General features: G+C 34.2%; 1 protein-coding gene across 1 annotated transcript in view; it reads right to left on the bottom strand.

Moving 5' to 3' along the window:
- The window catches only part of LOC118184263 (very long chain fatty acid elongase AAEL008004-like), a 75186-nt gene that overhangs the window by 20647 nt on the left and 38516 nt on the right, over window positions 1-16023 (bottom strand). Inside the window, exon 4 of the mRNA XM_035353916.2 lies at window positions 12633-12722. Coding sequence (XP_035209807.1) covers window positions 12633-12722 — 90 coding nt within the window. The remainder of the gene's footprint in view (window positions 1-12632; window positions 12723-16023) is intronic.

Raw genomic sequence — 16023 nt, 5'->3', positions numbered from 1 at the left:
TGACGCTACTCATTTTTGAATTATACGAGATACATACATACGTACGTACAAACGTACAAGACGTCACGAAAAAAAATCTTTTCTGAATCCATTTTTCAATCCGTTTGGAGAAAAAGAGTCTTTTATTCTGTCCATACGTACAGATATCACACAGAAACTTCGTTTAAATATATTCGAGAGCGGTCGAAATGGATGTGTTCTTTGAAATATGATACCTGAAATTTTTCGCGATTACATTTTTTTTTACTTCAGACGAGGAAGTAAAAATAATGTAAATTATAGTTAAAGAAGTAGAACTATTAGTTTTAATTCATCATAGAGATGCCATAAATATTATTTCTTATAATTCATAATCCTGAGTAAATTTCGTTTTACTTTTTTTTCCATGAAGAAGTCAGTAACACTGATAGACAATCATTTCCGTTACAAAGCAGAATTATTTTTCAGTTTATTTTTGCTGAGTTTGTATATACTGTAAATAAAACTTTATTCATCAGGTTTTCTTTGGTGCTGCAGAACTTCCAGTAATGAACTTATGTCATTGCAACTAACAAAATATACTTTCTGAAAATAACTTTTTTAAAAATTAACCGTTTCACCTTCTTACGAAAATAACACATATTTGTATCCTTTTTAAAGAAATTCCATACCTTTAATCTTGAAACGATATCTCAGCCTGAGTTTTTTTGAGAAATTTAAAAGATCACTGAAGCCAGACCGAGAGATATCGTATGAAGAGGTCGAGAGAAAAAAAATATTTTGTCGTTAATAGAGAACAATAGCATGATGAAAAGTTCTGTCATAAAAAAGGGAATCAGTAGAAAAATTGACTTCATAACTGAAATCAACAGCATAAAATAAGCAAGATGTCACTAAAACTGGTTTTTGCAGCACAGGTATTGTTGGTTAGAGTAATATATTTTTAAATATAATCTTGAATTACATCATGAACAATGAGTTGGCTTGAATGGCATTCATGCTAAGAATCAATAAAATTTACTAATTTTACTGTTGTTGTTAAAATTACAATTGAATGTATAAAAATTAAGAATTGGAGTTATAAATGTCTGATAGAAGGCGGTTCTTACGTAGGTGGCCTAATTAAATTTAGAAGGTTACCCTACAATTTACTTAAACTAAAGCAACCTTTCCTTAAAGCCTTTAAAACGAATTTTCGTATCGGCTTATATTTATAAATTCAAAATGCTAAAATTAAGACAAGAATAGCATAAAAAGGAAGAACTGAAATTTATTATTAATTTCAGTAGTAAAGTAAAAACAAACTTAATACAAATTTGTCATGAGAAATATTATCTCATGACTTCTAAGATTAAAATTAAACTCTTTTATGCCTTTATTCTTCAGTTCATTTAATTTGCAGACCATTACCTGCTTACCTACCGAATACTGAGTAAGACTGAATTATTTGGGTTACCGAATACTGAGTAAGACTGAATTATTTGGGTTTTAAAGGATGTCTACCTGCTTAAGGGAAAGAGTGCTTTCGCCGAGGACTTTCTGAGAGAAATTGGCTAATACTCAAGCTGCGCGTGGTGAAAATACGAAAATTCCCAAGTGGATAGCCTGTTCGCCGGGAATTAAAACCTGAGCAAGAAAAATTGCTGAAAATTCTTAATTACTTCCTGGTTTCGATTCCTGGGTTCAACAGCAGTAAAAGAATACATTGATGAAAGCGCTCTAATACATCGATGTTTCTTCTCTCATGAAGCCAGTTTTTCATGAAAAATGGAACGTTTCCATGTATTTCTCTTGTGGAAGTTCAAACTTTGAAAGCAAACTAAATATCAGTTTTCAAATTTTGTGGCAGCATATGGAAAGAAGAAAGAAATTTTACTTTCGTTTGTTTACTGCATAAAAAGAGTGTTCGAAAAAGGTCTCTTCACAGTTACTTCCTCAAATAGTGACTCTGGTTGTATGCAACCAGTTATAAAGCATCTATAAACGTATAAAATGTTATGACAACATCTTCGGCATAGAAATTTAGTAGGCATAGCATCTTCGGCATAGCATTAAGTACCAAAATATAATATTTTATACAGTATTTGTTGAGTAAAGTATTCGATATATTAAATAAAAAGTTCCATACTTTTCCAGGAAAATTTGAAAAATTAACATACTTTTTTTAACCACTTACTCACTTAAATTATGGTGCTAATTCAGAACACAGAGATCGAAGAATTCATAAGTAATGAAAAGAGCCCCTTCACTTTTTTAAGAACTGCAAGCAGAAAAAAACTGTGCAAAATCTGTTATTTTCCAAGCTTGGAACACGGCCATGAGAGCTAGAGTTCTAAGAAAACACACACAAACATGTTTTCTCAGAATTCTATAAGTTTCGTTTTGAGTTAAGCAGCCAGAAATGTAGGCCTTTTGATCAAATGCTATCCTGTGGGATGTCATAATCGGGAACTGAAGTGTTCCTGATTATTTCCGTTTTCAGGTTTTACTATAGCCCCTTACTGTTCCTACTTACACATTTAGACCTTTCAGTAATTACACGAGGAGCATATCTCGAACTCTTCTTATCTCAGGATGTTTTCTATGTCCGATGTATGTCAGGTAATAACAGTGTGTTATCTATACAGGTTTCTATAAAAATGCATAATTTTCAGCGGGAGATAAGTGTAGCCCTTTTATAATTAAAAGCGAAATTAAAGTAAGTTAGGTTAAATGCTATAGTTTATAATAAGAATTTTGAACATATTATTCAGCATATTTGGAATTTGCATTAAATGTATCGAATTCCCACAAAAACATTTTTATGCTACTTAGCATTTAGTATCTAAATACTAGTGCCACAAAAAGGATATACATAATCATTCGGATTATATTACATATAACAGAGTTAAAAATTACTTAAGCAAAATGTAAGGTTAAGCTACCTATTATTTTAAAAAGAAGTTCTTCGAGTACATTATAGAAATTCTCAAACAGAGTGTTTAACAACAAGGAATTTATTTGACAGTTTCGATATGCTTTTAATTTAAACTTGCGTACAGAGATCTAAAAGATTGAATCTTACTTCAGAAAAATCGAGAGAAACTTTAACCTTTTAGAAATGTTTTATGACCATAATTTATAGAAATGAAATAAGAAGTATACATTCTGTTTATAAAACTTACATTTCTCTCTAAGAACATTTGTAATAATAATTTTTCATTAATTTAAGAGTACTAAACTTTGATTTCAGTTTAACATTTAACATACAGTGAATTAAAATTTAAAGGAAATTCTATAAACTGTAACGAAAATTATCCGAGCTAAAGGAATTATGCTAATTTTTCTAGGCTATTTGATACATGGGAAGCTACTAAAGCTAGTAAAAATGCTTGAACATGAGTTCTTGGGCTTTTTAAAGAAACAAACTGAATCTTAATTTGGCATGCGACATCGCATGCTAAAATTTGGTATGTATGAATTTAATTTTGCATGGCATTGATTTTTGGCATGTGATATTCTGTATCTCGACTCTCAGACAGGCATCCTGGAAATATTAGTAGAGTTAATACTCGTTATGACGATCATTCCGTTACAATGAATGGTACAATATGCTTTTTATATGGTTCTTTTTATTTACTTTAATGTGAGGGATTTTACTTGCAACTTATTTTCAAGTCTTGAGCTGACTGAGAAGTAATAACCCAAGAAGCACATGACGTAGCAAAGACGTTACCACCACCATTTTGCAACCTCTCGGAACAGTCTGCAACGTCTTTGCTACGTCATGTGCTACTTGGGTAAGAATGTAAAATTAATCTTTCCTTGTTTACATCTGCTTCCTATCTTTTTTGCTAATTTTATTAAAAGTATTGTTTAAAAGTTTCTGAAGTTATTAAGAGCTGAGGAAAGAACACTTTGAAATAAAGGCAGTTTTTCAGCAAAATATTTCAATGTTTATCATTCATTTATTTATGCTATATTTTTTATTTACTTATTTATTTAGAAAAGGTCGTTCAGTCAAAACGGAAATTAACTTTTAGCCAAGAGATAAAAAAGCATCTTCACTAAGACCTTAAGATAACACAGAACATAAACGCATAGGATTTCATGGTCACGAGAATATTCTTTCTAAGAAAATGAATTATATTTATTACTATCACGATTCTATTAGAGATTAAACTATTGTTATTACGGAGATGGAAATTTGTTCCTGTAGTGCAATCTGGAAACTTTTCTAAATATGCATTAAGGCGGAAACTTATATTCTAAGTGTAATTTTGTATAATTAAAAGAGCCTTTTGATTTACTATGGCTTGACCATTTTGCTTCCTGCATAATCCATCACTGTCAAGCATTACTGAACCCGAGAATGATCCTTCTCTTTTCAGATGTCCGCGTATATAATAGCGTGCGCATAACGTTATGTAATTATGGCCAAAAATTCTGATTCTCTGGTAATCTCCACGAAAATCTAGCACCCATGGTTGGAACTTAGAACGCATAATGCAATGAGCTTGTAGCAAATGAATGCTTTTACCCACACGTGAAAATACTGTCCTAAGGCAATGGCTTTAAGTAAAACATTAAGAATCCCAAGCGTTCATGCCAAATGAGGCGAAGAAAAATGGCTAAGCAAGTGCCGCATCTAGAGACACAAGAAATGGTTATCTCCCTGATTCCAATCGATCGAATAAATAATCTTCCACTTTGCTGCCGAGATCATCTTCATTCAATCTTTCAATCTTGTTGAAAAATATTTCAGCAGCTTTAAGGATGATAGTTAGCATTTCTGTGGAAGATTTTGTTTTCGTAAGTTTGTAAGGATTATACTAATTTTATTAACAGTTAAATTTTGAGTTAAAGTTCCTTTCCTATCGATTCTTAACTTCAACTCACAGAATCACGTCTGAATATATAATGAGGAAGAGCAGGATTTAACCGCGAAGTTCTTCGGTCTTAGAAAGAGAGATACCAAGTATTCTGGCTGCATGCGTCCGCCTTTTCAGGCTACTCTCTCGTAAGCTATTATCCCGCTCGGCCGTACTTTAGGCCCTTGATACCTTCACAGTCTAGTAACGTTAAGGAACCAACTCTGTTAGAATTTTGATAGTTTTGGCTATACCTCTTTAATTTAGATTAGTTTAGTTAATTCTTAGTATCTTAATTTCAAGCCGAAGTGTCGGCTTTATTGTACTCTCTAAGACAGAGTTTTCTTAAATCTTAGTTGGAATAATAAAGGGTTAGTTTACCCTTCTATCTTGTTTCCTGTCATACGAATTCAAGCGATTATTCGCTTATCAGTTCTTAAGATTCTTCACTTAAAACAGTAACTTAGAATTACAGAGTGAGGAACTCTATAAGTTTCTTAAGGATATATTTGATCATAATAATCCATTTTGATTTCTTCGTTTAAATTTTCTATGAAATTATTATTTCTTAGGATTTCACTATATTTTCTTCGGATTTCAGAGACAGAGATGGTTTCAGAGCTCTTCGTAAGTTCAGAAAAATTTTCTTTGGTCTTCTTTATTGGCTGTTTTAGGTTCCTCTCTGGTTTTCTTTGAGATTTTGATAAGTTCTTTAAATATTCTGTGCATCCACGGTAACTGCTGACGTGCAATCCACTGCAACAAATACAGACTAGAGTTTTTTCCTTTTTCAATAGGCTTTCTCTGCTTCTATGATTTTTTTCCGCAAATCACACAGCGTGTGGTATTAAAGCATAGATGTTGAGCGTGGCCAAACTCCTGCCATTTAAAGCACTGGGTTCACCTCATTGGTTTAAATTCTTCAGTTTGCACATTTGTGCGCATGATATTATTCACCTTGTATATGACCATGATTGCTTGATTCCTTTTCAATTCGTGAAAATAGATAGGAAGTTTCCCTACGCCTTTTTTCATTTTCCTTTAAGTTGTTTCACTACCAAGATAGGAAATTTTCTTGCGGCTAAGTCATTCTTAAGTTTTTCTGCCAGATTTAAGCGAGGGATGTTTTTAAGGATTGCATTGACTGTCTTCTCATTTCTCGTCTGGTATGATATGGAATAATCATTGTTCTTAATTTTTCTTGTATTCTTTTTAAGTCACTATCACTTTGTGCATGTACGAAAATTGCTGATTGTTTTATATCAGCTTCGAATTCTTTCTTGCCAGTTGCTTAGAGTTCCGATTCTAATGTTAACCAGTCGGCATCAGTTTCTCTTATTATAATGGAGGGAATTTTTTCCTTTAATATCTCTGGTATTTTAGCTCATTTTCTTTCAGTCACCTCACTGTTAAGTGGAGAAAATTGTGTTGAATTATTTCCAACTGCTCATTATCTGTGAAGATTTTTGAAATTCTTCATGGAGAGCTCCATTCAGTCTCTTGTCTCATTGTTCTCTCTGGCTGTTGAATAATATCCATCTTATCCGCTCAGCTAGGAAGTAATACGGGCATTTCGGTAATGTTTGCTGTTTTCGTAGCCTCTTCATTTGCTGCCGTTATTTATTGCACTAAATTTACTGTTTCCATTTTAATAGCTTCTTCCTTAAGTCCCTGATATTTAGCATTGCTCCTCACAGAAAGTAATTTTCGAGAACAAATTTCCTTTATTATTTGCTTATTTATTTGTGTACTACTATTACTGTTGCTGGTATATTAAATTTGTTTTTGCTTTCACCCGTTCCGACAGGGTAGTCTTATTTTCTTTCTTTTCCTTAGCTTTGAAAATTGGTTCATTTTCCGGGCTTTTTAAGAAGTCATCAACTCTTAATATCTAGTTATTTTCCTTGTCGAGTCAATTGCTTCATCATTTTAGATTTCCTAATTTTCATCATTATTCTGCCTTCTAAAAACAGCCATCACATAAAAAATTCAGATATCGAGGTAGGCGATCATTTGATCACCTTTATATTTAAAATCAATAATGCTTTAAATTATTAATTTTAGGCAATTTATATTGTAATTTTAGGCAATTTATACTGTAAATTTTTATCTGTACAATATTGCTTAACTGCCGGCAGAAAATAAAAATTGAACCAATCTTTAAATATTAACGCAGTAATGAAGAATTTTCATTTGATTTCCAAATGACTCAAAGCAGTTCTTTATCTTTCTCTTTCAATGCTCTGAGATTTTCCGCTTGATAAATTAACGTTGGCTTCAGATTAAAATCAGAAAGTTTTCCCACTAAGAAGCCACGCTAACTGGTTTTCAGAAAGTTTACGTTCCGGGGCAACTGCTTCTTCTTTCAATAAGAATGTATGATTAAGTATTTTTTCCCATAACAGAGGCTGGGAGAAACTAGAAAAGCGGAAGCGAAACATTTTTGTAATATCGACAAAAATCGTTAAAAAAACGGATTTTTCCAAAATTCGCGAAATAGCGCATTGTGCGAAAGTTGAAGGCCACCTGCATTCTGTCACTTTTTTATTTTATCGTTTGGTCTTTTAATTTGTCTGGTTTTTTTACGAGCATACCTTGTATAATGTAGATTTAAAAATCCGTCAAATCACAGAAGAAGTTCCAAATATCCATACACTAGCTAGTTTTATTCAGAGGCACAGATAATTTAAGATCATCCCAATTATGACTGAAATTTCTAATAAGGAACGTGAATCGTGTGAAAGGTTCTGAATTTCCTACCAAATTCACAAAAAGCCTCTTTGGAATTCTATTTAAATTTTGTGAACCAACTAGTTTGTGTACACGGATATTCTCATAGAATAATAAAATTCAAAATACTTTATATCTAAAAAACGTGATGTGGACTTTCTTGCTTTTGCCAGTGTTAATCTGGTAATACAGCTAAAAAGTCTTTAATAATTTAAATATTTTTAGCTACACTGCCTGACTATATGAGGAACGGCATTAATTGCTTTTAAACTGCTTAATTTGTTAATGCAATCATAATTTGAGTCAAAAAGATCGTATGTCGCTTGTTTCAAGAATGGTGGAACTCTTTAATTTGGGTATTTGGTTAACGACGCGAAAGCTGAACTGTATTTTACGCAATGATAAAACTTGTTAAGTTCTATTGACAATGAATACATGGTCGCATAACGAAAAGCAATGCAACGGTCAAAATAATTTGCAAGCAATCCGCTAAAAACTTTTCTAATATCAAAGCGGTTTTGTTCAAGAGTATGGAAGGAGCAAGGGTCAATTAGTTCCACCTAGTTTTTTGCGCAGTAATATGAATCGTATGCAATAATCTAATAACATGCAGGGAAATACAGAATTCAAGTCTATTAAATTGATCAGCCTAATGTGAAAAATAACAGCTCCAAATCGATGACTACACACAGAAGGTCAAAGTTTAGCCTTGACTTTGACCTGAAGAAACAGAGTTGCAATACTAGCTATCCAACCGAGAAGTACTATCGCGGTAATCTAACCAGAGAACATATTCGACCTTTTCACTTTGCCCTTCAAGTTATATAAGCACCAAACTGCTCGCGGATACTGGATTCCTCCAATTCGCTGCACATCTGGGTAACTTCTTACCATACCTAGCGTATTAATAATTTTTTCAGTGAGATGAAGCCACAGTTGAATCTGATAAATAATTCTTGGGTGAATAACCTGCACATTTCTAATTTTCTTAGCTTGTAAGGAATTTTTCACTACAGAAGACCTAACAGTGTACAGTGAGTGTAGAAATTATTCGTAGAGTAGTTTCGGGAAAGAAACTATTGATTTGGTCTGCTATTCCATGGAAACTTCTTCAATAGGCAATAACTAATGAAGAAACGTTTACCAAATACGAGCGCAAACATCAACACAGAAAAGGTATTGAATTAGCTTTTAAGTATACAAGAAACTAAAAACTGGGGAATTATTTGCGCGTAAAAAGTATTCGTACATACAAGCAAATGCAAAATTTTGGTAGCATTTTTTTAAAAACTGGTTTAGTAAGTTTTTCGCTGATAACTGACGTCATTAAACTTGTAGATTATATAAAATGGCCGGGTGTAACTTTAAATGAGACAAGAAACGTGAAATTTTAATATGGGTCGTAAAGGTGAAGAAACAAGTGTTTCAGAAAGAGAATTAATTTTAAAGTTCTGTAAAGGCGGTAAATCGTACAATGAAATTTCAGTTTTATTTGGCAGACCACGTTCAACTGTGCAGGCGATTATTCAAAATTTTATTACCTCCAGAACAGTGAAAAATAGTGATCGTTCAGGATGACCATAGCATCCATTGACAGACGATTTCTGGCACGTTCGTTGAAGAAAGATCCGAAAGTAAGTGCTCGTAAGCTTACAGCAGAATTAAGGAACGCGGAAAGAGTAGTATCCGAAAGTACAATTCGAAACGAATACAGAAAACAAGGTTTCCATGGCTGTGCCGCGAGATCAAAATCCTCTATGAGTGAGAGCAATCAGAAATTACGACGAATGGTGTGACGGGAACGAAATATAGAAATGTATACAAGAAATTTACTACCAACAGTGAAACACGGAATTCGAGGCTGTTGGTTTAGGGTTGTATGAGGGCTTCTGGGGTTGGTAATTTAGTCATCATTAACGGCATTATGAATCATCTTCTGTACATTGATATTTTGAAAAATAACTTACGGTCTAGTGCAATAAAAATGGGTTTGGATAGTGAATATGTTTTCATGCATTATAATGAACGTATTCATATTTTCTTCAAATGTATTTTATTAGGTATCTTACACCATAATTACTGTTATCATATAAGTTACTCTTTTCAAATTTATTTAATTTTTTTTGGGGGGGGATAATCTGTTTCAATTAGAGTTAGTAATGCTGGAATTTACATCAGCCACTTCACAGTGCGGAACAAATTAAAGACTGTTCCAAAATAGTAAAACACAATTAAAGATGAAAAAATAAAATAAGGTAATTCCAAATACAGAAACATGCATGATCAGAGATAAATCTTACATCCATAGACGTGGGCTAAAAGTTCAGAAACCTTAATCAATATACTGAGTGAAACTCTTGTTTTGGATCAGAAATCACAGATTTCGAATCTTTAAAAATTAATTGTAGAAACACTAGTGCAGAAAAAAATGCTTATTATTTGAAAGCATTATTTTGCATGTAATTTCATGCTTAATGCTAGTCTTCTGTATTAGAAATAAGCTAAAGGTATCGAACATATTTAGCTAAATATTTTATAATATTTCAACAAAAAGTGAAACTGTAGGAAATTATACACAATCATTATTATGATCTTTATGATCTTTATACTTATTACAATTATTATGATCTTTATATTTATTACAATTATTATGATCTTTTCCACAGAATGAAGACATTTATAAGTGAGTTTTAAGTGAGCTTTATGCTGTACATAAAAGCTGGGGGGAGAGAAAGAAAGAAAGAAATGAATGAATGGTGCAGAACAGAAACTGGATAACTGAAAAATGATCTTTTATGAGCTGGAGATGAAAAATATAAAAATGCCATCAGATGAGTTTGAACCGTTGATCTGAAAAACTTCTACAGTAAACAGCGTTAATCCCTGCGCTAAACGTTTGCATGAAAAAAAGTGAAATAAAACTGAAGACACCTAAAATGAAGAAGGAAATATTCCTACATTTTACAAAATTGTGCAGTAGAGACGATGATATGAAGAAATAATTATGCATGTAGTACATCTAAAATGTTGAATAGACGTGCTGCGTAAGGTTTGGAAAAATAATTTTTTGGAATAATTTCATAGTTTAAGATTTCAGCAAAATTTACAGCATGATTTGTTTCGGAATTAATGTAAGTTTTTAACGTAATCAATCTTTAAGTCTTTAAGTCACATTCTCGTTTCTGAGAAACCAAAGATCCCCGATAATAAGGTGAAGAAATTTATTTTAAATAATTTGTAGCTTGTTGTTTAGTCGCAAATAGTATATAGCAAACGACAGCCAATTACGCCAGCGAAGCATAAGCTGTGCTAAAGGCGGGACATGTTACCAGTGTTCTCAACTTAGGTTGACCGCTAGCCCGCAACCAGTTCTGGTTAGTTAGATGGCTTTTATAACAGGGTTAGAGATAGAAATAGAAGTGATGGGTAACAGATGAGATTTCATTTTGTTTAATCGTCAAGGAAAAACTTGTTTTTTACTGTTAAGATAGTATTTGCCCATTATGATTACGAAAGATATGTTAATAAAGGTACGTTTTACGAAAAATATAAATCTGCATTTTTTTCTTTTTTGGTTAACCTTTAAAGCAGTAGTTCTCAGCCATTTTAGTCTCAGCCATTTTAGGTAAACAATATTCTCCACACGTTTTATTAATAATATACAATTTTATATTTGTTCTTATATCCCTATCGTACTTTGTATTTTCTTACTGGCGCAGATCCAAAATTCACCGATTAATAATTCACCGTGGTAAAACTACAAAGAACGATAATTTTGGATTATGAATAAAGTCATCGCACGGGATTATTAAATATTCAAAAACGACTGCATGCATTGTATGCGCAGTTTCCTGCGCATTTCTTGAAAACGAGGCTCAAAGCTCAAAATCTAATGCTATTCTTTTAAGCCCAAAGACGCAATTTGCCCAGAAGGGCTATTAATTTCGTTTTGGCATTTTGCGTTGGTTCACTATGAAAGTCTGAATCGCTTTTCAAATTGTTGCCACCAAATATTTGAGCCCTGTATTATATTTAAAGAAATTAAATAATGAAGAATCTGTATGAAAGCATGTCCGTTTCTCGCATTGTGGAAAAACAACGGTACCTAGAGATACCAAATTTTGAATAACGTAGTCCTCCACTCGACTATGGGCATCAGGAAGCCCGTATTTGGAATTTGTTTTATTATCAATTTCATATTTTGTAAAACTTTAACGAATTTTTGATTAATAAAGTCAACGATTTAAAAGCATTCCAGCAACATTAACATCGCGTGCATCTTCAAGCACGGATGATTTATGAGCGAGGTTTCTTTTTTGTGATATTGCTGTTGAATTGAATTTTATGGTCTAAGTTCCAAGAACATGATATTTAATAAAGAAAGGTAACATATAAACATTAAAGAAAACTCCCCTTTAGGCGTAATATAAAATCTGAATGCTTTCAGATTTTTATTTTTTTTTCTCTTAACCCAACCTATTTTTTAACTATGTCTAAAATATCAAGTGAATTGCTTTAAAAGATTTAGTGCAAAGTGTATATACACATGATCATTACGTGTAATAATTTTATATATTACGTAATAAACGTAAAGTTGTTTAGTTTTGTTACTTGACCGACATCACTATGCTTAGAAGTTATAAAATAATTTAAAAAATTTTGTAAATAAATTTTTAAGAACTAGTTTTAATTATATAGTAACTAATCCAAAGCTCTTTGCCTTAAAATATTTATTACAATCACATTCCTGAATGCATTTGATATTAAAACCGGAAATATTAAGTTACTTTACTTTTAATAACATACTCTTTCCCTTTAATAACTTGAAAAGGTATAAAGTAATATAAATTATAAATTCATGTATGTAATATTTTTAAAAGGTCGAAAATTTCCTTTGTCATACTAAAGCTTCTCAAAAGAAAATAGTAATGTGTTAAATAAATAATAAAGTGTTACATTTTGAGCAGTCTATCATTAGGAGTTCTAAAATTTCGATAAGAGCTCCTATAAAATGCCACTTCTTTATATTAGTACTTATTGTATACCTAAGTCAAATTTAAAAAGAATACTTACATTCATGACTTCTGGCTCTGTAGAATAGTTGATGGGCTCACAAATCCAACTAAATTTGCCCCAAGGCCTAATGTATGTAAAACTTCCACCCTATAAGGGAATAAGATTACAGTACATTTAATGTTACCTTAATAATGAAAAGGGACTGTTTATTTCAAATGCTATAGAAAAAAATATTATTCTTTTGCGCTTCAATTTTTTTATCATAAACTTTTTGCTTGCAACACTATTAGTTTTTAACGTATTATTAATTTCTTATATAAAAGAAAGCAAAATTTATGAATGCTTTTATCTATCGTATACATATATAGCAAGAGGAATTTCTAAACTCTTGTTTCGAAAATTACATTACACCGAAGGGCCATTACATTATGACTACCCCGTTAATAACATCCAGGACCACCTTTAGTCCTCAAAACTGCCAGCCCCCGGTATGGCATTGACTCTACAAGGTGCTGATACTTAATAATCTAAGGTATCTGGTACCAAGCGCTCACCAACTGGTCCTATCATTCCTGCACATTGCGAAGGGGCAAAGTGGCAGCCCGAATTTGGTTTTCCATATGAGACCACAAATGCTCTATTGGTTTAATGTCAGGTGAATTTGGAGGCTAAGACATCACTTGAAAGTCACTGAAATTTTCTCCACTCCCTGACGATTCGACGCTTATGACAGGGTGCATTATCCTGTTGGTAAACACCTTCCCCCAACGGAAATACTGTTGTCATGAATGAGTGAACCTGGTCTACAACGCTGCTCACATAGCGCAGAGATGTCAGGGAATGTACTGCGGGGATTATGGGTCCTAATTTGTTCCATGAAAACATTGCCCACACCATAATACCCCCGCCACCGGCTTGTCTCCGCACAACTGTGTATCCCGAAGCCAGGGTTTGGTTTGGAAATCGGCGTATTAGCGCATGCTCGTCAATGTGATGGACCACAAATGTGATTCGCCGGACCATGCAACTTTCTTCCATTCTTCTAATGCCCAGTTTCGATGTTTCCAATTTCGATGTTGCAATTTCGATGCCCCACTGGAGATGCAGCTGGCGATGACGTGCCGTCAGTGCAATGACATGCTTCGGCCTCCGGCTACATAGGCCCATACCCAGCAATGTACGCTGCACAGTATGTTTAGCAACACTGTTTGGGTCGCTACTTTTGTAGGTGGTGGTGATTTTGGCTGTTGTAGCTCTTCGCTCACGGCGAACAATGCTTGGCAATCTCCGCTTCCTCTAGAATTAATCTGCTGTCAATGACACACCGTTGGCCGTCGGCTTGTCGTTTAATCATCCATACACCATTTTCGATATGTGCTCACAACAACTGCACGTGAACAGCCCACTAAACGCGCCGTTTCTAATATTTATGTTCCCAGTCGCCGAGCCATAATGATTTGGCCTTTAATCGAAATCTGATAAATCAGCTGCTTTTCCCATTATGTCGCTATTCGCGCTATGTTTGGAAAGACAATGTATAGCAGCTTTATATACTTCAACATCAGCTGCGCACGCGCAGTGGTTTTGTTCATAGGCGAGCGCATTGGTATAGATGGAGGGTGGTCATAATGCAATTGCTCTTCGGTGTATATACAGTGAAAGCTAACCAAAGGGCACAGCGGCAACGCATATGAGACTAGGGCGCAACAAGCAATGGACAAGATTGGCAAATGGGCCGGCAACTCAAAAATCCAAGGTATGCTTATTTGCCCAGGTAAGCGCTATCGAAGAACCCTGTGAATAAACCTTCATGGCAAAAATATTAAAATAGTTAGAAACTTGAGGTACTGTGGGGTTGTAATTGATGACACATTCACTTGTATCCCACATTTAAAAGAGGTCAAGGCACCACTTCACAGTATATTTCATTCCATGCTCAGGACAGCAGCACCAACCTGGGAAGTTTCTTCGAAGATGTTTAAGATGTGGTACTCTCTAGTTGCTGAGCATTGTATGGAGCCTCCATGTGTGGCATAACGATCACTACTAAAATGAAGAATATGCTACGCTCAACACAAAGACCATTCCTCTTAGGCATTTCTCGAAGATATAAGACATTGCCTACTAACGCTCTAAACGTGATTTCAGGACTGCCGCCTCTGCATCTCTTAGCTCAGCGCGAGAGTGCAATAGTGCGAGTGCTCCGACTCAAAGAGACAATAAGTTTATAATATAGGACTTATGTTTATACTGACTATGAGCAAAGCATAATCGAGCCGCCTTGTCACTCGGCTGAATTCAACATCCTTATTAACTGCAGGTCACCAACGTGGTTCAAAGCCACTGCAATCTACACCAGTGGTTCCAAAGGAGAATGTGGCACTGGTAGCGGATATTGTGTTCTACATGGGAACCCGATCTTAAAGACCTGGGAAAGAAAGCTTAAGCAACACAACTCAGTTTTTCAGGCTGAACTGATCGCATTAAAAGCTGCACTTTGTCTATGCACTGGAAAATAACTACTCCAGTATTTATTCAGGCTCAGCCTCTAGCCTTCAGGCAATTCAAGGCAAATGCAGTAAAAAATCTACTCATCAGGGCCTCACAAAACTCTTACCAAGAACACCAAAACACTATAGTCCTGAACTCCAGTGGGTACCTACCCACACCGGAATACTAAGTAATGAAATTGCAGATGCAATGACCAAAAGAACAGCAACTGACTCCCACGTTTGCACACTTGGCGTGCCTCTCCCGGGCTCGTTCTTAAAAGCTTAGCTCGAGAGAGAATTACTGAAACGTTGGCAACATCTGTGGGAGACAGAGACCATCGGCAGTTCACAGATTTTTTCCAAAAGTCTGCCGGCTTCTAAAACGTGGCTCGCCTATTTTCACTCAGTTTCTAACAAGGCATGGTCCCTTCATGACTTACCTGCATCGCTTCATATGACACGAAAACGACCATTGCTCATGCGGGATGGCAGGCTATCCGGATCTGTTCGCTTGCACAGAGACTGCTGAACATCATCTTAGGCAACCAGTAGCGGACCACATCCATGCATGGGCCGAAGCTACTTCAAAAAATCGCTATGCATTGAAACGTATATGCGATTGCGTAAATATTGCACATAAAATCTCAGACAGGCTGGAGTAATTCTCAGCTGCCATCCACGTCACCAGCACTGCCCCCGTATACTCTGTACATGTAATGAATTTATTTTATCTTAAGTTAGCTTTTTCTGCTTTTTTTCCTGTTTATACGTATCTCCTTGAACTGTAAACCCTGAATTGTGAACCTTGAATTATGTATTTTGCCTTATTTTATGTATTATTTTCCCTTTTTTTGCCTTTTTTATTTATGTATTATTTCGTATTTTACTTTTTCATATTTATGTATTTTACTTTTTATTATTTTTAGTATTGCTATTTAGTATTTAGCCTTACTTTA

Source organism: Stegodyphus dumicola, chromosome 12, assembly GCF_044657685.1.
Source record: "Stegodyphus dumicola isolate Sdum_Otavi_A_Nest chromosome 12, ASM4465768v1".
Lineage (NCBI taxonomy): Eukaryota > Metazoa > Arthropoda > Arachnida > Araneae > Eresidae > Stegodyphus > Stegodyphus dumicola.
Note: the sequence above shows the minus strand (reverse complement) of the source record. Positions and strands in the feature narration are given on the sequence as shown.